The 24,816-nt window shown below is 42.4% G+C and overlaps 1 protein-coding gene and 2 pseudogenes across 2 annotated transcripts in view; all 3 read right to left on the bottom strand.

Annotated features, from left to right (window-relative positions):
* Nucleotides 1–3,013: 3,013 nt before the first annotated feature.
* The window catches only part of LOC102127474 (uncharacterized), a 44,929-nt gene continuing 23,126 nt past the window's right edge, over nucleotides 3,014–24,816 (bottom strand). For both annotated transcript variants that reach the window (XM_074026600.1, XM_065536214.2), the window contains one exon: nucleotides 3,014–12,584. In XM_074026600.1, the coding sequence (XP_073882701.1) occupies nucleotides 11,308–12,584 (1,277 nt within the window). In that variant the 3' untranslated portion in view covers nucleotides 3,014–11,307. The remainder of the gene's footprint in view (nucleotides 12,585–24,816) is intronic.
* On the bottom strand, nucleotides 19,429–21,356 carry LOC102127084 (transcriptional repressor p66-alpha pseudogene; annotated as a pseudogene).
* On the bottom strand, nucleotides 20,904–21,356 carry LOC141409227 (transcriptional repressor p66-alpha pseudogene; annotated as a pseudogene).

Raw genomic sequence — 24,816 nt, 5'->3', positions numbered from 1 at the left:
CAGGAGATCGAAACCATCCTGGCTAACATGGTGAAACCCCGTCTCTACTAAAAATACAAAAAACTAGCCGGGCGAGGTGGCGGGCGCCTGTAGTCCCAGCTACTCGGGAGGCTGAGGCAGGAGAATGGCGTAAACCCGGGAAGCGGAGCTTGCAGTGAGCTGAGATCCAGCCACTGCACTCCAGCCTGGGTGACAGAGCGAGACTCCGTCTCAAAAAAAAAAAAAAAAAAAAAAAAAAAAAAAAAAAAAAAAAAAAAAAAATAAAGTCTGTTTTATCAGAGATTAGGGTGCACTCCTGCTTTTTTTTTTTTTTTTTTTTTTCACTTTCCATTTGCTTGGTAAGTATTCCTCCATCCCTTTATTTTGAGCCTATGTGTGTTTTTGCATGTGAAAAGAATCTCCTTAATACAGCACACTGATGGGTTTTGACTATCTAATTTGTCAGTCTGTGTCTTTTAATTGGGGTATTTAGCCCATTTACCTTTAAGGTTAATATTGTTATGTGTAAATTTGATCCTGTCATTATGATGCTAGCTGGTTATTTTGCCCATTAGTTGACGCAGTTTCTTCATAGTGTTGATATTCTTTACAATTTGGTATGTTTTTGCAGTGGCTGGTACCAGTTGTTCCTTTCCATGTTTAGTGCTTCCTTCAGGATCTCTTTTAAGGCAGGCCTGGTGGTGACAAAATCTCTCAGAATTTGCTTGTCTGTAAAGTATTTTATTTCTCCTTCTCTTATGAAACTTAGTTTTACTGGATACAAAATTCTGGGTTGAAAATTCTTTAAGAATCTTGAATATTGGACCCCATTCTCTTCTAGCTTGTAAGGTTTCTACAGAGAGATCCACTGTTAGTCTGTTGGGCTTCCCTCTTTCTCTCTGGCTGCCCTTAACAATGTTTCCTTCATTTCAACCTTGGCGAATCTGATGATTATGTGTCTTGGGGTTGCTCTTCTTGAGGAGTATCTTTGTGGTGTTCTCTGTATTTCCTGAATTTCAATGTTGGCCTGTCTTGCTAGGTTTGGGAAGTTCTCCTGGATAGTCTCCTGAAGAGTGTTTTCCAACTTACCTCCATTGTCTCCATTACTTTCAGGTACCAGTCAAACATAGATATGGCCTTTTGACATAGTCCCATATTTCTTGGAGGCCTTATTCATTCCTTTCTATTCTTTTTTCTCTAATCTTTTCTTGCTTTATTTCATTAAGTTTATCTTCAATCCCTGATATCCTTTCTTCTGCTTGATCAATTTGGCTATTGATACTTGTATATACTTCACAAAGTTCTTGTGCTGTGTTTTTCAGCTCCATTAGGTCATTTATGTTCTTCTCTAAATTTGTTATTCTAGTAAGGAATTTGTCTAGCTTTTTTTCAAGGTTCTTAGCTTCCTTGCATTGGGTTAGAATATGCTTCTTCAGGTCAGAGGAGTTTGTTATTACCCACCTTATGAAGCCTACTTCTGTCAATTCATCAAACTCATTCTCCATCCAGTTTTGTTCCCTTGCTGAAAAGGAATTGTGATCCTTTGGAGGAGAAAAGATGCTGTGGTTTTTGGAATTTTTAGCCTTTTTCCGCTGGTTTCTCCCCATCTTTGTGGATTTATCTACCTTTGGTCTTTGATGTTGGTGACCTTCGGATGGGGTCTCTGAGTGGAAGTGCTATTCTTTTCTGTTTGTTAGTTTTCCTTCTAACAGGCCGGTCTGCTGCAGGTCTGCTAGAATTCGCTGGAGGTCAACTCCAGACCTTGTTTGCCCGGGTATCACCAGCGGAGCCTGCAGAAGAGCAAATTTTGCAGCCTGTTCTTTCCTCTGGAAGCTTAGTCCCAGAGGGGCACCTGCAGATGCCAGCCAGAGCTCTCCTGTATGAGGTGTCTGTCGGCCCCTATTGGGAGGTTTCTCCCAGTAAGGATACATGTGGGTCAGAGACCCACTTGAGGAGGCAGTCGGACTCATAGCAGAGCTCGAACTCTGAGCTGGGAGGTCTGCTGTACTCTTCAGATCTGTCAGGCAGGGACGTTGAAGTCGGCTGAAGGTGCTCCATTCCAGGGAGATGGGGTTTTATCTATATAAAGTCCCTTACTGGGGCTGCTCCCTTTTTCTTCAGCGATGCCAGGCCCAGAGAGGAGAAATCTGGCAGTCTGGCCACAGCGGCCTTGCTGAACTGTGGTGGAAGCCGCCCAGTTGGAAGTTTCCAACGGCTTTGTTTACACTGGAGGAAAAAATCGCCTACTCAAGCCTCAGCAATGGTGGACCCCCACTACTACTAGTTTTTTTTTTTTTCTTTTCTTTTCTTTTTTGAGATGGAGTCTCGCTCTGTCACCCAGGCTAGAGTGCAGTGGCGCAATCTGGGCTCACTGCAAGCTGCGCCTCCCGGGTCTCCACCATTCTTTTGCCTCAGCCTCCCAGTCACTGGGACTACAGGCGCCTGCCACCATGCGTGGCTAATTTTTGTGTATTTTTAGTGGAGATGGGGTTTCACCATGTTAGCCAGGATGGTCTTGATCTCCTGACCTTGTGATCCACCCACCTCGGCCTCCCAAAGTGCTGGGATTACAGGCCTGAGCCACCACTCCCAGCCATATTTTATTAATATTTTTGTATAATTTTTATTTCGACCATAATAAAGTGCTGGGATTACAGATGTGAGCCACTGAGCCTGGCCACATAATCCTGTTTCTATGTAAAGTGTAAAAAAAAATTAAACTCATAGAAGCAGAGAGTACAATCATGGAAAAAAAAAATCCCCTCTGGGTTTTTTGTCTGGTTAAGAGACATTCTTCATAATCATTCAGGATTTCTATTTTCTTTCATCTTCTGCATCCTCCTGTTCTTCAGCCAATGGATGAAAAAAGATACAGAGGAGACACATTTGCCTTTTATCCACTTCACTTCTCCTCACTATTAGTCAATGTAAGTACGGCTAAGAATAGCAGTTTTCTGGCAGGACAGCCACTTCACAGCGATAAATAACACACTGAAAAAAAAAACAAGTATAAGCATATGCATCAATAATGCTTGTGGTAAAATAAAGATTTATTTTGTTGATTTGTATTGAGCTCCTATAATATTTGATCAAAAGCTAGCAAATATACAGCAGAAAAGAAGTATTATTTTAAGTAATATTGTGAATGGGTATTTTGTCAATATAAGTAAAAATATGACCTCACACTAATAGTCTCACCTATAGTTGTACAACATCAAATGCTATTTTTTATTTAAAATTGCATTTCCTATAAGTATTCAATTTATATTATCCTCCTTTGCCATTTCAATGCCTTCTCCACTTTGTATCAGTGGAAAACAGGCCAGCAGGTCCCAGGAAAGCACGTGGTGCTATTACTACTTTAAGAGTGATCATGAAGAGCACTTGTTTGGGTGTTTCTCACGTGTCAAACACTCTTATTTGGCTTGAAGTAGTGGTTCTCTGTGTTTTTCTAAGTTTACTGTAATATAAAATTCTTAGCTAAGCATGCTTTATCTTATTCAAATATGTTTTATGAGATTTCATTGACATTTAAGTGTCTGAATTATCTGGAATACTGAAATTTTCCATGAACCCAAATTGAGTACTCTAGATAATCTTTTTCTAAAAGCTTTTCCAAGGCAGAGTAAGATTTATGACATTATCATATGGAAGAAGTGTATTAATGTTTTCAGTAATCACTCTGAACACAGCATTTTCTGTCCCCACTATGCACCCTGAGTCCACTCAGGGGAAATTGGTATGTCTGTGAAGAGGCAGAAGAAAATGCTGAGTGGAGGTGCACCACACTGCACAGCAATGCTTTCCACATGCACCTGTTAGGGTCTTCAATTAATTGGGCTGTTATTTGCATGGCTAGGAACTTTATAAATTTAGTCGTACTATATTTTAGCAACTAATGGCATCTGTTACCCATTAATTTTATGCATTTGCTTTTTTGAAAAACAAATCTTTTGTTAATTTTACTCTAAATTAAGACTAAATTTACAATCTTCAATTTTTCACTGTTAAGACAAATCGGAGAAGAGCAATGTGTTTGTATAGCATGCATGTTTCTGCCTGTCAAAATTTTTCTTTCATTGCCTTGGAAACCCTGGGAAGCCCCCTGGAAAATACTCCCTTTGAATACTTTAGCCAGGATTTTAGATTTCAAAAGGTCAAGTGAGCAAAACCCAAATCTTGTCTTTGTTTCTTTTGTTAATCATCTGGCCATTTCTAAAAGCATGGTAATTATGCCAAGCCATTGAAAAGATGTGGTTTTGATTAATTTTATTTCATTTCAAATGTTTTCTCTGTTAATTTTTTCATGTTAATCTAAAAGAAACTGCCTACATAACTATGTATTCAAGAAATATTCATATTAAGATGTTTATAGTTTATTACAGTATAGTAGAATCCTCTATAATTAGAAGTTAATTATTTATAATTTATTCTTTTTAAGGTTTTTCAAATGTGAAAAAAAATTAGGTATGCCTTTGGAAATCAGTTCAATTCTAGGACATTACCCACTGGTCTTCATGGTATTTCTGTAATGAATAGTGTAAACCTGGGTCACCAGAATGGTGCAGACATGCTGATTGAATTAGAATGAGTTCAGCCTTGTTGGTAGACTATCGGTATCCCAGAGGCTGATCATTCACTACAGCTTGCTAAATGTTGTTCCGTAATACCAGTGAGCACTTTTACCCAGGTTACCATTTTCCTCCCATTAATGTGGCCCTGTTGTGGTCTCCTGTTTCTCTTAAGCTATCCCAGATGAGAGGTGATTATTTCTTGCATAAATGAGATTCCCTTTTTTCCCTCTGCCATAGGATCCGCTTATTCTCCCTACTGGAAGCAATGTGCAGGAGGCAGGAATGATGACAATACACAAACATGTTTCCTGCCATGTGGCCACTATAAGCAGCTTACAGTATGTTCCGCCTAGAAATCACTTAGACTTTCAGGCCAGCAGAGGTATTTTTCTATGTGTCTCTTTCTCTTAAAAGCACCTCTAATTAAGTTTGGCACAATCAGGATAATCTCTATTTTGATAAACACAAAGTCAACTCATGAGTGACCTAATTGTGTGAGTGATTTCCCACCACAGTCACACTTTTTTTTTTTACACTCAATAGGAATGTATTACACAGCAGGTGTGCAACAGACTGGGAATCCAGGGTATTATCACAACAACCTCTGCCTCCCAGGTTCAAGTGATTCTCCTGCCTCAGCCTCCCGAGTAGCTGGGATTACAGGTGCATGCCACCACGCCCAGCTAATTTCTTGTATTTTTAGTAGAGATGGGGTTTCACCATATTAGCCAGGATGGTCTCAATCTCCTGAGCTCATTATCTGCCTCATTACCTTGACCTCCCAAAGTGCTCGGATTACAGGCATGAGCCACTGCGCTTGGCCAAGGCAATAACTAATAGCCTACCAACCAAAAAAGTCCAGGACCAGACAGATTCACAGCTGAATTCTACCAGAGGTACAGAGAGGAGCTGGTACCATTCCTTCAGAAACTATTCCAATCAATAGAAAAACAGGGAATCCTCCCTAACTCATTTTATGAGGCCACCATCATCCTGATACCAAAGCCTGGCAGAGACACTACAAAAAAAAAAAAAAAAGAGAGAGAGAGAGAGAGAGAATTTTAGACCAATATCCCTGATGAACATCAATGCAAAAATCCTCAATTTTTTTTGGATTAAAAAAAAACCGAATCCAGCAGCACGTCAAAAAGCTCATCCACCGTGATCAAGTCGGATTCATCCCTGGGATGTAAGGCTGGTTCAACATATGCAAATCAATAAACGTAATCCATCACATAAACATAAACAGAACCAACAAAAAAAAACCACATGATTATGTCAATAGATGCTGAAAAGACCTTCAACAAAATTCAACAGCCCTTCTTGCTAAAAACTCTAAATAAACTAGGGATTGATGGAATGTATCTGAAAATAATAAGAGCTATTTATGACAATCCCACAGCAATATCATATTGAATGGGCAAAAACTAGAAGCATTCACTTTGAAAACCGGCACAAGACAAGGATGCCCTCTCTCACCACTCCTATTCAACATAGTGTTGGAAGTTCTGGCCAGGGTAATCAGGTAAGAGAAAGAAATAAAGGGTATTCAACCAGGAAAAGAGGAAGTCAAATTGTCCCTGTTTGCAGATGACATGATCGTATACTTAGAAAACCCCATCATCTCAGCCCAAAATCTCCTTAAGCTGATAACCAACTTCAGCAAAGTCTCAGGATACAAAATCAATGTGCAAAAATCACAAGCATTCCTATACACCAATAACAGACAGAGAGCCAAATCTTGAGTGAACTCCCATTCACAATTGGTACAAAGAGAATAAAATACCTAGAAATCCAACTTACAAAGGATGTGAAGGACCCTTCAAGGAGAACTACAAACCACTGCTCAACGAAATAAAAGAGGACACAAATAAATGGAAGAACATTCCATGCTCATGTATAGGAAGAATATCGTGAAAATGGCCATACTGTGCAAGGTAATTTATAGATTCAACGCCATCCCCATGAAGCTACCAATGGCTTTCTTCACAGAATTGGAAAAAACTAATTTAAAGTTCATAGGGAACTAAAAAAGAGCTCATATGGCCAAGACAATCCTAAGCAGAAAGAACAAAGCTAGAGGCATTACACTACCTGACTTCAAACTATACTACAAGGCTACAGTAACCAAAAAAGCAGGGTACTAGTACCAAAACAGATATGTAGACCAATGGAACAGAACAGAGTCCTCAGAAATAACACATCTACAACCATCTGATCTTTGACAAACTTGACAAAAACAAGAAATAGGGAAAGGATTCCCTATTTAATAAATAGTGCTGGGAAAACTGGCTAGCCCTATGTAGAAAGCTAAAATTGGACCCCTTCCTTACACCTTATACAAAAATTAACTCAAGATGGATTAAAGACTTAAGTGTTAGACCTAAAACCATAAAAATCCTAGAAGAAAACCTACGCAATACCATTCAGGACACAGGCATGGGAAAGGACTTCATGACTAAAACACCAAAAGCAATAGCAACAAAAGCCAAAATAGACAAATGACATCTAATTAAAATAAATCATGCTACTATAAAGACACATGCACACTATGTTTATTGTGGCACTATTCACAATAGCAGAGACTTGGAACCAACCCAAATGTCCATCAATGATAGACTGGATTAAGAAAATGTGGCACATATACACCATGGAATACTATGCAACCATAAAAAAGGATGAGTTCATGTCTTCTGCATGGACATGGATGAAGCTGGAAACCATCATTCTCAGCAAACTATCACAAGGACAGAAAACCAAACACTGCATGTTCTCATTCATAGGTGGGAACTGAACACTTGGCACTTGGACACAGGGTGGGGAACATCACACACTGGGGCCTGTCGGGGGGTGGGGGGCTGAGGGAGTGATAGCATTAGGAGAAATACCTAATGTAAATGAGTTGATGCGTGCAGCAAACCAACATAGCACATGTATACTTATGTATCAAACCTACTCTTTGTGCACATGTACCCTAGAATTTAAAGTATAATAATAATAAAATAATCCCAAGTAACAGACTAAAATATAATAATTAACTACTTTCCAGTTTTATTCATTACAAATATTAACTAACATCTTTTTCCTGGCTTAAATTATTTTTTGTACCGTTTTATACATTCACACACACATAGAACAATAAAAACATATCCAATTATTCAATTTTAGTTGTTTTTATTAATATAAACGTTAAAAATGATTTTTTTTTCCATTTGAAAAGGGCTTTTATTGTTGTACTCAAGAGTGCTATTTCTGGAGACAAAGTTGTCTGTGCTTTAATAGGCATTTTCTGGGAAGAATCCAAACCATAAGCCATAAAATTTTACATTAATAAATTCAAGACAAAGTATAGATTTGCTTTCAGCATTTTTGAGATGTTTAGTTTTCTATTAGTCATGCTATTAAAATAATTTTTGTTTGAATAATTGCTTTTCTGATAAGCAATAAGCAAACATGTCATAATTTTCTTCCACCTAAGGTTTATCTTCGGAGTAATTTGTGTATAGTTAACTCTATGTAAATTAACACTAAAAGTCTGTATGTTTGCAGGCAGAGAGACCACATGTTCAAAGAAAACTATATAACAAATATTTACTAATTTTTCAGAACTCAGAAATGTAAGAATTTTTTTATATTTCTTTCTCTTTTTTTGAGATGGAGTCTCTGTCACCCAGGCTAGAGCGCAGTGGCGTGATCTCAGCTCACTGCAACCTTCCCTCCGGGGTTCAAGCGATTCTCCTGCCTCAGCCTCCAAGCGTGCACGACCATGTCCAGTTAATTTTTGTATTTTTAGTAGAGATGGGGTTTCACCATGTTCGCCAGGCTGATGTTCAGCTGTTGACCTCAGGCATTCCACCTGCTTCACTAAATTATGCACTAAAAGTGTATAATTACACTGTTTGTAATACAAATGATAAACGCTAGAGGTGATGGATATCTTATTTACCCTAATGAAATTTCTACATATTGTATGCCTGAATCAAAATATGCCATATAAGGCATAAATATATACACATACTATATACCCACAAATACTAATAATAAATTTCAATAAGAAAAAAATAGGGAGGGTTTAGCGGCTCATGCCTGTAATCCCAGCAGTTTGGGAGGCCAAGGTGGGCAGATCACCTGAGGTCAGGAGTACGTGACCATCGTGGCCAACATGGTGAAACTCATCTCTACTAAAAATACGAAAATTAGCCAGGCATGGTGGCGCACACCTGTAATCCAAGAACTCCCAGGTTCAAGCAATTCTTCCTCAGGCTCCTAAATAACTGGGATTACAGGCATGTGCCACCATGCCCAGCTAATTTTTGTATTTTTAGTAGAGATGGGGTTTCTCCATGTTGGTCAGGCTGGTCTAGATCTCCTGACCTCAAGTGATTCACCTGCCTCAGCCTCCCAAAGTGCTAGGATTACAGGCATGAGCCACTACGCCCAGCCCATAAAACTTTATATTTAAAAAACCATAAACATTATATTAAAACCTGTCTAAACTAATAAATACACCTGGCCATATTTTAATAATTTTAACTATAATTAATAATTTCTTTCTCTCACATAATGTAGAAAAGCATTACTCTGAAACCCCACCTTATTTTTTATCTTTATTTATTAATTAATTCATTATGATTTTTGGAAAAAAAGTTTTCAGATGTTCTGCATACATGTTAACGTAGGTTAGGCCATTCAAAAGACATTCAAAGCATCAACATTAAGTAATAGGCTAGAATCATACAAATGAGAACATGAACCCCCACCTTATACATTACTTAACTACAAAAAGCCTCTCCATATATGTTTTCATCATGCATCTTACATTTTAATGTCCTTTTTTTTTTTTTTTTGAGACGGAGTCTCGATCTGTCGCCCAGGCTGGAGTGCAGTGGCGCGATCTCGGCTCACTGCAAGCTCCGCCTCCCGGGCCGACGCCATTCTCCTGCCTCAGCCTCCCGAGTAGCTGAGACCACAGGCGCCCGCCTCCGCGCCCGGCTAATTTTTTGTATTTTTAGTAGAGACGGGGTTTCACCGTTTTAGCCAGGATGGTCTCGATCTCCTGACCTTGTGATCCACCCGCCTCAGCCTCCCAAAGTGCTGGGATTACAGACGTGAGCCACTGCGCCCGGCCGTCCTTATTCTTTTATAGAAAATATCATACATAATGCCCAACTAATAAAAAACAATATCTCTAATGCAGCATCAATTGATCATATGCTTTCACATGTGAATACAATAGGAATAAAATCACAGAATAAAGCAATGTGAAAGCTTTATTACATCATTATTCACTTTTCAAAAAATTTTTTCAAGGAAACAAGTATACATTCAATGTAATTACAGTGCTTCAAAAATCCACTTTTTTAAAAGTTATGTAGAAATAATTTATCTAACAGCTGCAGCTGTGGATTCGTTTTTATACTCAAAATTCTGATTTAGTGTAATGTCTGAACTGTCAGAACCTTAATTATTGTATGGAAAATTCTCTGATATTTACATAGAATCAATTTTGAATTAGTTTTTCATATTTGCTGCATCTGCAAAAATATATTTTAGTATAAACCCTCTGGTGTTTTCTAAGCTGTAGTTTTGGGGAAAAAAAGTCTTTCCAAATTCATTACATTTGCAGGACTATTCTCAATATAAATTTCCTTGATTCCCTCAAACAAAGCTTGAGCAACTGCTTCAGGGTTTTCCTCTAGTACAAAATGTGGGCAATAAGATCTGTGACACAAGTAAAGGCACTATTACCCCCTTTATATTCATAATGGCTGTCTTCAGAATAAATATTCTTGTTCACTTTAAAGGCTTCTATTTTCTGAAACATTTTTTGACAGTAATTGCACTTAATGCTTTATTAACTATGAACCTTCTTCTGTTGAGTAAGATGTGAGTAGGCATTAACGGTTTTTCCATATCCTTTGTACAATTTTTCTCAAGGATAAGAGCTTTCCTGTGAAATATGGTATAAGCACTAATAAAATATTTTGCCACATTCTTCACACTTACAGTTTTGGATATATGAATTATATTACCTACAATCATGTGTTGACAACCATATAAATGCTTTGTCATGTTTTATACATTTCTAGGGTCTCACACTAGTATAATTTATTTTTACGTATAGGGAATTTGGAGGTGTTGGTAAAAGCACTGTCGCATCTTTCAGGTTTGTAGAGTTCCTCTTCAGCATGAATTATCACCATGTCTCTTAAGAATTAAGAACTTGTAGCCAGGCATGGTGACTCACGCCTGTAACCCCAGCACTTTGGAAGGCCAAGGCAGGTGGATTACCTGAGGTCAGGAGTTCGAGAGCAGCCTGGCCAACATTGTGAAACCCCATCTCTACCAAAAATATAAAAAATTAGCCAGGCGTGGTGTTGGGCACCTGTAATCCCAGCTACTTGTGAGGCTGAGGCAGAAGAATGGCTTAAACCCAGGAGGCAAAAGTTGCAGTGAGCCGAGATCATGCCATTGCACTCCAGCCTCGGTGACAAGAGTGAAACTCCATCTCAAAAAAAAAAAACAAGGAATTGAGAAATTGTTATAGGCTTTGCCACATTCTTCACACTTGTAGGGTTTCTGTTTGGTATGAATTATGTGTAATAAGTTGAGAACTTCCTTAAAAAGCTTTGTCACATTCTTTATATTTGTAGGGTTTATGTTCGATATAAACTTTCATATTTAGTCAGAGTCGAGGACTGGTTAAAGGCTTTCCCACATTCAACACATTCATAGGGTTTCCCTCCAGTATAAATTATCGTATGCTAATTAAAAGTGGAGGAACATTTAAAAGATCTGTCACATTCTTCACTATGTAGGGTTTTCGTTCAATATGAATTTTCTTATGTTTATTAAGGTCTGAGGACCAATTAAAAGCTTTGCCACATTCTTCACATTTGTAAGGTTTCTCTCCAGTATGAATTCTTTTATGTGTAGTTAGAGTGGAGGATGCAGTAAAGGATTTGCCACATTCTTCACATTTGTAGGGTTTCTCTCCAGTATGAGTTCTTTTATGTTTAGAGAGGATTGAGGGCCAAGTAAAAGTTTTCCCACATTCATCGCATTTGTAGGGTTTCTCTCCAGTATGAATTTTCTCATGTGAAAAAAGGGTTGTGGAATGGTTAAAGGCTTTGCCACATTCTCTACATCTGTAGGGTTTCTCTCCAGTATGATGTATCTTATGTGTAGTAAGGTGTGAGGATAGGTGAAAGGCTTTGCCACAATCTTCACATTTGTAGGGTTTCTCTCCTGTATGAATTCTCTTATGTATAGTAAGGTTAGAGCAATGCTTAAAGGATTTGCCACATTCTTCACATTTGTAGGGTTTCCCTCTAGTATGAATTTTCTTGTGTGTAGTAACATGTGAGGGGTGCTTAAAGGCTTTGCCACATTCTTCACATTTGTAAGGTTTCTCTCCAGTATGAACTATCTTATGTGTAGTAAGGTCTGTGGATCGGTTGAAGGCTTTGCCACATTCTTCACATTTGTAGGGTTTCTCTCCACTATGGATTTTCTTATGTGTAGTAAGGTTTGAGGACTGCTTAAAGGCTTTGCCACATTCTTCACATTTGTAGGGTTTCTCTCCGGTGTGAATTCTCTTATGTGTAGTAAGGTTTGCAGATTGGTTAAAAGCTTTGCCACATTCTTCACATCTGTAGGGTTTCTCTCCAGTATGAATTTTCTCATGTGTAGTAAGGGTTGAGGACCGGTTAAAAGCTTTGCCACATATTATACATTTGAAAAGATTTATTCCAGTATGTCTTATCTTATATGTGTTTGAATTTGAAAACTTAGGAAAGACTTTTCCATATTTATCACATTGAAATATTTTTTTCTGGGTAGTTGTCAAACATTGGTTAAGTCCATTATAACCTCTTTTGTGCACCTTATGCTCACCCATGCTTTTACAGCCTTTTTTAAACTGTAAATTGTCATGTCTGCATTTTTCATATCTTCTCAGTATCACTTTTTGGAAAGAATCTTGTATGCTCTTCTCTGGCCAAAAGTCTTGGGCAAAATGAGAACTCATAACTAAAAGAAACAACAAAAACACATTACTTCAATTGCTAGACTCAGATAAATATACTTTACAAATCTAACCTATAAAATTATACAAACTACATAAGCAAGATGACATAGCAAAATACCACCAACTCTAACTTCTTCCTGGACATATAAATGTAATAAAAACATGATGACAAAAATAAAATTGTAAAAAATTTATAAATGAGTTAAGTGTGCGAAGGGCCCCAGGTGAGCAGAATGCAAATAGCCACATAGAAGAAAAAGAAAGCTCTGTTAGTTACACCCAACACAGCTCTTCCTGCTGCCCAGTGTAACATTGTGCTTTTAAAAGTAAATTGCTGGTTGGGCATGGTGACTCACGCCTGTAATCACAGCACTTTGGGAGGCTAAGGTGGGTGGATCATGAGGTCAGGAGTTCAAAACCAGCATGGTCAAGATGGTGAAACCTTGTCTTTACTAAAAATACAAAAAAATTAGCAGGCATGGCAGCAGGCACCTTGAATCCCAGCTACTCGGTAGGCTGTGGGAGAGAATGGCTTCAACCAGGGAGGCAAAGATTGCAGTGAGCCAAGATTGCACCACTGCACTCCAGCCTGGCAATACAGTGAGACTCCACCTCAAAAAAAAAAAAGTAAATTGTTGGCCAGGCAAGATGGCTCATGCCTGTAACCCCAGACATTTGGTAAGGCAAGGCAGGTGGATCACCTGAGGTCAGGAGATTGAGATCAGCCTGACCAACATGGTGAAACCCCATCTCAACTAAAAATACAGAAAATTAGCCAGGCATGGTAACAAGTACCTGTAATCCTAGCACCTGAAGGCTGAAGCAGGAGAATTGCTTCAGCTGTGGAGGCAGAGATTGTAGTGAGCTAAGATTATGCCCCTGCACTCCAGCCAAGGTAAGAGAGTAAGACTCTGTCTCTCACACACACACACAAATGTAAATTGCCAACTCCTGGTTTCTTTTTTTAAAATAAGAAAAATATTGGCACATACATCTTTATTTCTGGTTTCTATGAACTCTTTTAGACACCAGATAATGTCTCCCATAACATAAAATGCTGAAAGAAATACTGATATGCGTTAGAATGACAGTTTAAGTCTGCTGAGTCTAAAGGTAAATGTTACAGAAGCAGAGAAACTTCAGTAACCCAAACAGGGAATGGCTGTAACAAGTGATTACTGATTATTAAGAAGAAATATGAATAAGCCGATTTAACTAAACAATAAACACAACATTTTAGATAAGACACATCCTAAAAACATGTTTGAGAAATTCCCAGAATCTCTAGCGAAGACAATTGATTTCAGACGACACAAGGACAAACCTATATTATAAAGATTGGAACAGTTAGCTTTTTGTTAATATCTGAATCTCAATCAAAGATTACAATGTATACAAAATATTCGGGCAACACGGCCCATCAAAAAAGTTATACAATTTTCAAAAGCGACTATAAAAAGTGTATAAAGTAATTTATAAAATTCAGAATAAATTGAACGGGCCAGGCTTTGAGGCTCATTCCTGTGATTCTAACACACTGGGAAGCCAAGGTGGGAAAATCACATGAGGTCAGGAGTTTGAGACCAGCCTAGCCAACATGATGAAACCCTGTAACTACTAAAAATACAGAAATTAGCTGGGTGTGGTGGCATGTGCCTGTATTCCCAGCTACTTGAGAAACTGACACACAAGAATTACTTGAACCCAAGACAGGAAGGTTGTAGTGAGTGAAGACTGTACCACTGCTGGCCAGGCTGGGCAACAGAGCAAGACTGTATCCAAAAAAAAAAAAAAGGACAGGAACAGTGGCTCAGGCCTGTAATCCCAGCACTTTTGGGAGGCTGGAGTGGGTGAATCATTTGGGGTCAGGAGTTCAAGATCAGCCTGGTCAACAGAGTGAAAGCCTGTCTCTACTAAAAATACAAAAATCAGCCAAGTGCGGCAGCATACACCTGTAATCCCAGCTACTGGGAGGCTGAGGCAGGAGAGTCACTTGAACCTCGAGGGGGAGATTGCAGTGAACCAGGATCATGCCACTGCACTCCAGCCTGAGCAACAGACTGAGACTCTGTCTCAGAAAATAAATAAATAAATTGGATCTGTTAGAGGTTTTATGTAATCCCCTAGATACCACTAAGAAAATATCTGTCTAGATACACAAAAGAAAATAAGAAAAATAATTGAAAGCATATCAATACAAAAATAAAAAAAAAACCACACAAGATAGAAAGAGAAAAACAAAGATAAAAGAATCAAATAAAACAATTAATAAAATAACATTGGCTAGGCGCAGTCGCTCACATCTGTAATCCCAGCACATCCCCGCAAGGCCAAGGTGGGTGATTCACTGGACGTCAGGAGTTCAAGACCAGCCTGGCCAAGATGGCATAACTCCATCTCTACTAAAAATACCAACAATTAGCCAGGCGTGGTGGTGGGTGCCTGTAATCCCAGCTACTCAGGAGGCTGAGACAGGAGAATTACTTGAACCCTGGAGGCAGAGGTTGCAGTGAGCCAAGATTGTGCCATTTCACTCCAGCCTGAGTGACAGAGCGAGACTCTGTCTCAAAATAAATAAATAAATAATATTAGCAAGGTTTTCTCTTTCAGAAAACTATATATATATACACACACACACACACACACACACACACACACACACAAATTATCTTTCCAGTCAAGAAACATACTTTCAATAAGAAGGTTTATTAAAAAATTTTATCAGCCTGACCAACGTGGTGAAACCCCATCTCTACTGAAAATACAAAAATTAGCCAGGAGTGGTGGTGCATGCCTGTAATCCCAGCTACTCAGGAGGCTGAGGCAGGAGAATCACTTGAACAACTGCACTGCAGCCTGAGTGACAGAGCGAAACTTCGTCTAAATAAAAAAAAAAAAAAAAAAAAAATTAAAAATCAAGATCCAACTTACTTTTCTACAAGAGTCACCGAAGATCTAATGACAGACTGAAAGTGGCAAGATGGAAGTAGAAATTTCTTTTTTTTTTTTTTTTTTTTTTTTGAGACGGAGTCTCACGCTGTTGCCTAGGCTGGAGTGCAGTGGCGCGATCTCGGCTCACTGCAAGCTCCGCCTCCTCGGTTCACGCCATTCTCCTGCCTCAGCTTCCTGAGTAGCTAGGACTACAGGCGCCCGCCACCGCGCCCGGCTAATTTTTTGTATTTTTAGTAGAGACGGGGTTTCACTGTGGTCTCGATCTCCTGACCTTGTGATCCGCCCGCCTCGGCCTCCCAAAGTGCTGGGATTACAGGCTTGAGCCACCGCGCCCGGCGGAAGTAGAAATTTCATGTAAATATTAACCAAATGACAGCAGAAGAGGTCAAAATAATATTACACAAGCTACATCTTAAGTCAAAAACTGTCATATTTTATCAAATGTACTTTAAGTCAAAACTTCAAAAAGACAAAGGACATTAAACAATATATAGATCACCTGAGGTCAGGCATTCAAGACCAGCCTGGCCATCACGGTGAAACCCCGTCACTACTAAAAATACAAAAAAATTAGCCGGGTGTGGTAGCAGGTGCCTTTAATCCCAGCTACTCAGAAGGCTGAGACAGGAAAATCGCTTGAACTTGGGAAGCATAGGATGCAGTGAGCTGAGATCACACCATTGCACTTCAGCCTGAGCAACAAGAGTGAAAATCTGTCACAAAAGAAAATAAATACATAAATAAAATTATATATATATAAAAAATAGAATGCCTGAGTGGTTTTTTTTTTGTTTGTTTGTTTTGTTTTGTTTTGTTTTTGAGACGGAGTCTCGCTCTGTCGCCCAGGCTGGAGTGCAGTGGCGCGATCTCGGCTCACTGCAAGCTCTGCCTCCTGGGTTTACGCCATTCTCCTGCCTCAGCCTCCTGAGTAGCTGGGACTACAGGCGCCCGCCACCGCGCCCGGCTAATTTTTTGTATTTTTAGTAGAGACGGGGTTTCACCGTGGTCTCGATCTCCTGACCTTGTGATCCGCCCGCCTCGGCCTCCCAAAGTGCTGGGATTACAGGCGTGAGCCACCGCGCCCGGCCAACCTGAGTGGTTTTTTAAAAAGCATTCCGTATGCTGCCTACAAGAGACTCATTTTAGCCTTGAGTCAAATAGGCTGAAAATAAAAGAATGAAAAAAAATGTATATTCCATGAGAATAGTAACCACAATTGAGTGATGTGGTCATAATTATATTAGACATAATATGCCTTAAGTGACATACACTGATATTATAGTAAAGTGAGTTGATTTAGCAGGAATCTATAACTGTAATATTTATCTATCTATATATATGTGTGTATATAACATCAGGGCTCCAAAATATATAAAGCAACTATTGACAAAAGTGAAGCAAGAGGCCGGGCGTGGTGGCTCAAGCCTGTAATCCCAGCACTTTGGGGGGCGAGACAGATGGATCACGAGGTCAGGAGATTGAGACCAGCCTGGCTAACACGGTGAAACCCCATCTCTACTAAAAAAAAAAAATACAAAAAACTAGCCGGGCGAGGTGGCGGGCGCCTGTAGTCCCAGCTACTTGGGAGGCTGAGGCAGGAGAATGGCCTAGACCCGGGAGGCAGAGCTTGCAGTGAGCTGAGATCTGGCCACTGCACTCCAGCCTGGATGACAGAGCGAGACTCCATCTCAAAAAAAAAAAAAAGTGAAGCAAGACATACATGGCAACACAATAATTGCAGACATCAAGACCCAGTTTGCAATAATAAATATAAAATTCAGATAAAAAATAAGAAAGAGAAAACTTAGATAACATTATATACTATATTAATTATTTTGCACATAGAAGAATACTTGAGTGCATAATTTATAAAGAAAAAAGTTTTATTTGGCTCAAAGTTTGTCAGACTGTATAAGAAGTGTGTGCCAGCATCTGCTTCTGGTGAGGATTTCAGGAAGCTTAAAATCATGGTGGAAGGTAAAGAGTAACTGGACATATTATATGGTAAGAGACAGAGCAAGTGTGAGGTGAAGGACCCAGGTTCATTTTGGGAGGCTGAGGTAAGAGGATCCCTTGGGGCCAAAAGTTTGAGACCAGCCTGGGCAACATAGTGAGATCCTAACACTACAAACAAGCAAACAATTAGCCAGACGTGGTAGTGCATGTCTGTAGTCCTAGCTACTCAGGAAACTGATGTGAAAGGATCACTTGAGCCCAGCAGGCTGAGGCTACAGTGAGCCAAAATTATGCTATTGCATTCCAGCCTGGGTGACGGTAAGATCTTGTCTCAAAACAACAATAACAAAACAACTTAAAAAGACTAAAATTATACACTGTTTTCTTTTTTGGGGGGTGGGTGATTAAATGAGCCTTTATAAGAACGTTGTAGCAGTTGTGTTTGAAGGTGGCTGCCCTACAAAAAAAAAAAATTTAATTTAAATCTCTAATTGCATGAGCAGGAAAACCAGGGCTGAAGCTCAACTGGGGCCAGTGGAACCCAGTCCTCACGGAGACACACGCATGTAAGTGGGCACCGGGACGCCCTTGCACTGTCATGAAGCCAGCCCAGCGTGCAGGAAACACAGAACGGCTTCTGCCTTTCCTCTCATAGAACCAATTTTTAAAGAGTGGGACAGGAAAGAAGCAAAAATGAAACTAAAAGCAGACCAGACCTGATCCTTTTAAAACATTTTTGTAGACTCTAAAGGGAGTTACAAAAAAAAAAAAAAAAAAGTCTGAAAGCAAATCCTGACAGCAACCCCGAGGTTTAAGGACAGGTTCTAAACTAGACCCAAACGGAAAACCTGAAGTCTGTGCGCAGCGGCTGGCCGCACACCTGGACGGTGCCTCCCGACCTCCACACACCTGTGCACGTTCACCTGCTAGGAACAAGGCCAGGGTGGCTTAAGATTGCGTCCATCGAAATGAATAGAAAAAAGGAAAGAATTTAATAAAATAAACCACAACAGAAAAACCCCGCAACAGTCCCCACTCCAGCTTCCTGCTCGGGGCTGCTGCCGACCGGATCCTCTCCTCCTCCCTTCAGGGGCAGCTTCTGGCCTTCACGGGCAGCTTCTGGAATCCCTGCTTCTCTGGCTGGGTCTGTTCCTCAGTTTGTTCTTCTAAGTCTGGGAGGTCCGGGGCGGGGGTCTCCAGAACCAGCAGCAATGGAAGCGTTCAGCTGAAGCGAGGGCTGCCTCTGTCATCCTGCATCTGTCCGTCAGTCACTGGGGCTGACTGGCCATCCCTGCCAGGGGCTATGGCACCATAAGCCGCCCACCCTCCAGGGCACAAGGCCAGCGGGACGGCGCAGCGCACAACAAAGACCCCAGGGTCTGCACGGTTTACTTTTAACTCCATCATTATGAGGTGATTAAAAAAAAAAAAAAAAATCTTTCAACTTACAGATCGCCATGGGAAGGCAGTCAAAGATCGGGAGCCTAAGACGGGGAAAAGCAAAAACAAAACGAAATGCCCCGCTCGGTTCAGAAGCCCCGGGCGCTGGCCTTGCCCATGCGCGTCACAGTGTCCAGGGTGAGCCGCCCGTGTGCCGGCAGGGGCCGAACAAGGGGGCCGGGAGCAGAACCAACCCCCAAGGTCCACTTTTCTGCTGGTGTCGGGCAAACTAAAGGCAAAGAGAGAAAGGAAGAAAGCCCACGGGAAAGGTTCCCCAGCGATGATCCTTGTCCGCCTATGAGGCGGCACCAGCCCCCCAGCCCTGATGAAACTTTGCAGCCAAGAATTGAGGTCTCGCCTCTGCAGCACGGCCGGTGCTTGCTCTTGGGACGGGCACGGTGTCTTCCCGAGCCAGCGGAGGGTGGTGCAGTGGGTCCTTCTAGAGTGGGGGCCAGGTGGGGAAGGAGGGAGCCCGTCTTCCACGGGGCCTGGCTCACACTATTTCCACGTGGCTGACTGGGGGATGGAGCGGGGTGGGATCATGTCCAGGAGGTACTCTCGCTGGCGGTCCACGGCCGAGGAGCTCTTGTGCACCGCCAGGCTTGGGCTGACAAACGCAAGGGTCCCGCCTGTGCTGAGGAGCGTCTTCTTCCAGTTGGAGGTGCTGCTGCCCTTGACAGGTTCATTCGGAATGTCTGCCGGTCCTGCTGACCAGGGCTGTGGCCAAGGCTGAGTTCTGCAGTTTGGGTGACTGACTGAACGTGTGCAGGACACCTCGGGGCGTCATGGCCGAACCCTGGGACAGCAGGCTAAAGACCTGTAGCACAGCCCCGTTACTCTAGTCGCAGGCCTCTCCTGAGCGGAACGCCAACCTACGCCAGAGTTTTATGACCTGCTTCAGTGTGGGATGTGGGGCGGCGCGGCCTCGGCCTTGGCCTGTGCAGCAGAGGCTGCGCCCTGCTGCAGGAGCTGCTGCTCAATCTCCTGCTCCTGCTGCAGCGCCTTCACGAAGGCGGCCTTCAGCCAGCTGGTGTGCTCCACCTTGAGCGCCTTCTTCTGGTTGGTCGTCATGCAGTTCTCACACATGATGGCGCCGCTCTTCTCCTCCCGCCAGCGGCACGTGAAGTCCATCTTGCAGTGTGCACACATGTAGGGCTCCTGGGACAGCACAGTGGCGGCCAACATCCTGCCCGCTTGTGTCTCCAGTAGGTTCTGCACCACCTCCTCCAGGCTGACCAGGTAGATGAACTCACTGTTGGGGGCGCTGGGCAGAAAGTTCATCTCCGGGGCTGGGGGCTCGGGTTGGGGGATCTCGAGTAGCGTCTTCTCCAGCTGTTTGCGCAGCGCCAGCTTGGCGACCGCCTGTCGGCTTGCTGGAGACTCGGCGGAGGTGACCAAGAGGCCACGCTAGTGGGGGTGGAGTTGGCCTGAGCGTAGGAAGCTGTCTTCCCCTTCAGTGATGCTGGGGTGTGCTGTGGGATGTTGACGAGCAGGCTGGTGTTGGGAACACTGGCAACGCGGATGAGGCCCTGCTGGACGATCCTCTGTCCCTGAATCTGCACACTGGGCACCGATGCCTGGGGGGCCAGGAGGGGCGGTGGGCCTGTGCTGGAATGTTGCTTAATGCTATGGATTTGCTGGGCCCCCCTGACAAGCGGGGGTATGATGACCTGCGAGTTCGCCTGCGGCCCCAGCTTCAAGGACGCCTGCTGCCCACCTCGGACCAGGGGCGGGGGTATGACACTGCCAGGCATCCAAGCTGAAGAGATCTGGAGTGATGGCTTGCCAGCAGGAATGTTCTGGGTGCCCCGAACAAGCAGCGGAGGGGTGGTCAGGGCGCTCCAGACACAACCTGCGGGCTTCTGGGCGGTGGCTTCCTTTCGTATTTGACTCGTCCGCAACTTTTTCAACAAAACGAGTTTTGCTTCTTCTAACCTCAACTCTTCTTTCAGCTGCTTGAACATCCTTTCTCGTTATTTCGGGTTGCTTTTCATGAGAGCCTCGGTGCTAGTCTCCTTCAAGGCCACCGTGATCAGCCCGTTCTCTCTCGGGCTGGAGGGCTGCTCGCTGTGGGAGAGTACAATCACATCGGGTAAGGGGGGTCTTCTCTCAGATTTCATGTCACTGTGTGAGGAGGGCATGTCCACGGGTCCATCGCCCACCAGACCTTCGCCTCTGCCCATGGCCACCGTCGTGGCCCCTGTTGCCCTCAGCAATCCTTGGGCTGGACCCGCTCCCGGCTCAGGTGTCACCCTTATGTCTCTGTCAGTGTTTAAATCTGAAGCCAACAATCTTCTCTCCATTTTTATTTTCTTGCTCTCCACATCGTCCTCTGTTGGGTCCAGTTCAAGCGCTCGTTTCTGACTCCGTTTTTGGCATGCTTCTTCGGTCATTCTGAACTGGCTTCGCGGTATGGGGTGCTGGTCCTACCAGTTGGTCATGGCCACAGTGACGTCAAAAGGCTACCTACTTCAGACGACGTGCTGACCAACCGGGCCGTGGGTCGGCCAGGCCCTGGGCAGCGCGCGGGTTAGTGGGGCTGCGGGTCCGGGGTCGCCCGCGGGGCCGGGCAGTGTTGGAGCCGGGGGCGCTGGGCCACGCGTGCTTGTTCCGCCTGTGGGGCCGCCCAGGTCCGCCAAGCTCGCTCATCTGTGCTCGCTCAGCCTGTCTGCTGGCCCGCCAGCAACACCGGCCAGATAATGCGCCCCGGGGCCGCACACATGGAGCCGGGCGCCGGCGTCACCGCCCGGGACATGCGCACCAGGTCAGTGCGCTCGGCCCACAGTCCCCAAAACACCCGGGAGCTCTTACAGGCGATGCCACCCGCCTGCGCCCAGCTGGGCGGGGCCTCACACTGTGCTTTCTAACAAAAACTGAACGAAACTAGGAATTAGAAGAAAAAGTCAGATGGCAAATTCAAAAAGATGTGAATATAAAACACACTCTTAAACATATTCTTGCTCAGGGGTCAAAAAATTTCATTGTTCAAATTTGTCAATACAACCAGTGGTTAAAAGCTACAGTATCAACACTGATAAAATAAAGTTGGATTATTTCCTTGATTGATACAAAAATATTTTTTAAATAAAATACTTAGACAAAATGAACTAACAAATCTTTTAGAAAAAATACTTTAAAAAAAGCCGGGCGCCCTGGCTCACGCCTGTAATCCCAGCACTTTGGGAGGCCGAGGTGGGCGAATCATGAGGTCAGGAAATCGAGACCATCCTGGCTCACACGGTGAAACCCTGTCTCTACTAAAAATAGAAAAAAATTAGCCGGGCGAAGTGGCGGGCGCCTGTAGTCCCAGCTACTCGGGAGGCTGAGGCAGGAGAATGGCGTGAACTCGGGAGGCGGAGCTTGCGGTGAGCCGAGATCGAGCCACTGCACTCCAGCCAGGGGGACAGAGCGAGACTCTGTCTCAAAAAAAAGAAAAGAAAAAACACAAAAAAAAGACATGACATTGGTCTTGGCACCATTTTCTTAGATACAACATTAAATGTATGAGCAACAAATAAAAACAGAAAAGTTTACACTATACTTCAAAATTTCTGAAAGAAAAGATTTCAAGAGTGACAACGTTCCTTAGAAAGTGGCTGAAAATATTTGCATATTACTTGTTAGAGGAGTTAGTATTCAAAATATATAAATCGGGAGGCTGAGGCAGGAGAATGGTGTAAACCCGGGAGGCGGAGCTTGCAGTGAGCCGAGATCGTGCCATTGCACTCCAGCCTGGGCGGCAGAGCGAGACTCCGTCTCAAAAAAAAAAAAAAAAAAAAAAAAAAAAAAAATATATATATATATATATATATATATATATATAAATGACTCTTTAAACAGTAAAGTTGAATAACTTGATTTAGAAATGGACAAACAAAACTTTTCTCAAAAAAATACACAAATGGAAAAATGCACTTGAAATGACACACAAAATTACTAATTTGTAGAGAAATGAAAAAAAGAAACATGATAACATACAAAATCACCTCACATCCATTAGAATGGCCACTATAATTTTTTTTTTTTTTTTTTGAGACGGAGTCTTGCTCTGTCGCCCAGGCTGGGGTGCAGTGGCCAGATCTCAGCTCACTGCAAGCTCCGCCTCCTGGGTTTGTGCCATTCTCCTGCCTCAGCCTCCAGAGTAGCGGGACTACAGGCATCCGCTACCTCGCCCGGCTAGTTTTTTTTATTTTTTTAGTAGAGACAGGGTTTCACCATGTTAGCCAGGATGGTCTTGATCTCCTGACCTCGTGATCTGCACGTCTCAGCCTCCCAAAGTGCTGGGATTACAGGCTTGAGCCACCACGCCCGGCCTAATTTTTTTTAAATACACCAAATCTGTTGATGATGCAATAAAAATGAAACCCACATTGACTGCTGGTGGAAAATAACTTTGCAGCCATTATTTTAAAATGTTATAAATGTTCCTCATTTATAAATCTATATCCAAAATACGTAACACAGGCCAGGCACAGTGGCTCAAGCCTGTAATCATAGCACATTGGGAGACCTAGGTGGGCAGATCAAATGAGGTCAGAAGTTCAAAATCAGCCTGGCCAACATAGTGAAACACTGTGTCTACTAAAAATGCAAAAACTAGATGGGTGATGTCACGTGCACGTAATCCCAGGAACTTGGGAGGCTGAGGTAGGAGAACTGCTTGAACTCAAAAGGCAGAGGTTGCAGTGAGCCGAGATCACATGACTACACTCCAGCCTGGGTGACAGCATGAGACTCCATCTCAAAAAAATAAAAATAAAAATAACAAACAACAAAAGAAACAAAATGTGTAACACAGGACCTGGAAGACACATTCGAAAATCCATGTTTATTGTACCAGGATGCACAAAAGTCAAAAGGCTGAAGCAACCCAGATGTCTCTCGATTTATAAACATACCAAAAAATGTAACATATACATATGATGGAATATTATTCCACTTTAAAAAGAACAATCTTGTCACATTTTAAGATGAACATTGAAAATATGTCACCTGAATTAAACCAGTAACAAAATTATGATTCCACTTATATGAGGTATCTTTATGTTGGTTTTTTTTTTTTTTTTTTTTTTTTGAGATGGAGTTTCACTCTTGTTGACCAGACTGGAGTGCAATGGCACAATCTCGGCTCACCACAACCTCCACCTCCCAGGTTCAAGTGATTCTCCTGTCTCAGCCTCCCAAGGAGCTGGGATTATAGGCATGTGCCATATGCCCGGCTAATATTTTTGTATTTTTGGTAGAGACAGGGTTTCTCCATGTTGATCAGGCTGGTCTCAAACTCCTGATCTCAGGTGATCCGACTGCTTCGGCCTCCCAAAGTGCCAGGATTACAGGCATAAGCCACTGCGCCCAGCTATATGAGGTAGCGTAAGTAGTCAAAAATCATAAAAACAGAAAGTTGAAGGTTTGTCTGTCAAGGGCTGGGGAGAGGGTAAAATGAGCAGCTGTTACTTAATGGAATTAAGTTTTAGTTTTATAAGATGTAAAGTTTCTAGAAGTCTTTTGCATAACAATGTGAATATACTTAACATGCCTGAAATGAACAACATTTTTTTTGAGACAGGATCTTACTCTGCAGTGTAGTGGCACAAATTTGACTCCCTCTCAATCTCCCAAGTACCCGGGACCACGGCTGCATACCACCATGCTTGGCTATTTATTAATTTTTTTTATAGAGAGGGGTCTCCATATGTTCCCCAGGCTGCTCTCAAACTTTTGGGCTCCAAGGATCCTCCTGCCTTGGCATCACAAAATCCTGAGATTACAGATGAGAGCCACAACCACGCCTGGCCCTGAAATGTACACTTCAATAGATTTAAGACAGTAAATTTTATGTTATGTGTTTTCAAAACAATTTTGTAAAGAAAAACTGAAACAAATACA

Source organism: Macaca fascicularis, chromosome 19 (genome assembly GCF_037993035.2).
Source record: "Macaca fascicularis isolate 582-1 chromosome 19, T2T-MFA8v1.1".
In the NCBI taxonomy this organism is placed as follows: Eukaryota; Metazoa; Chordata; class Mammalia; order Primates; family Cercopithecidae; genus Macaca; species Macaca fascicularis.
This window is presented reverse-complemented; position numbering and strand designations above follow the sequence as displayed.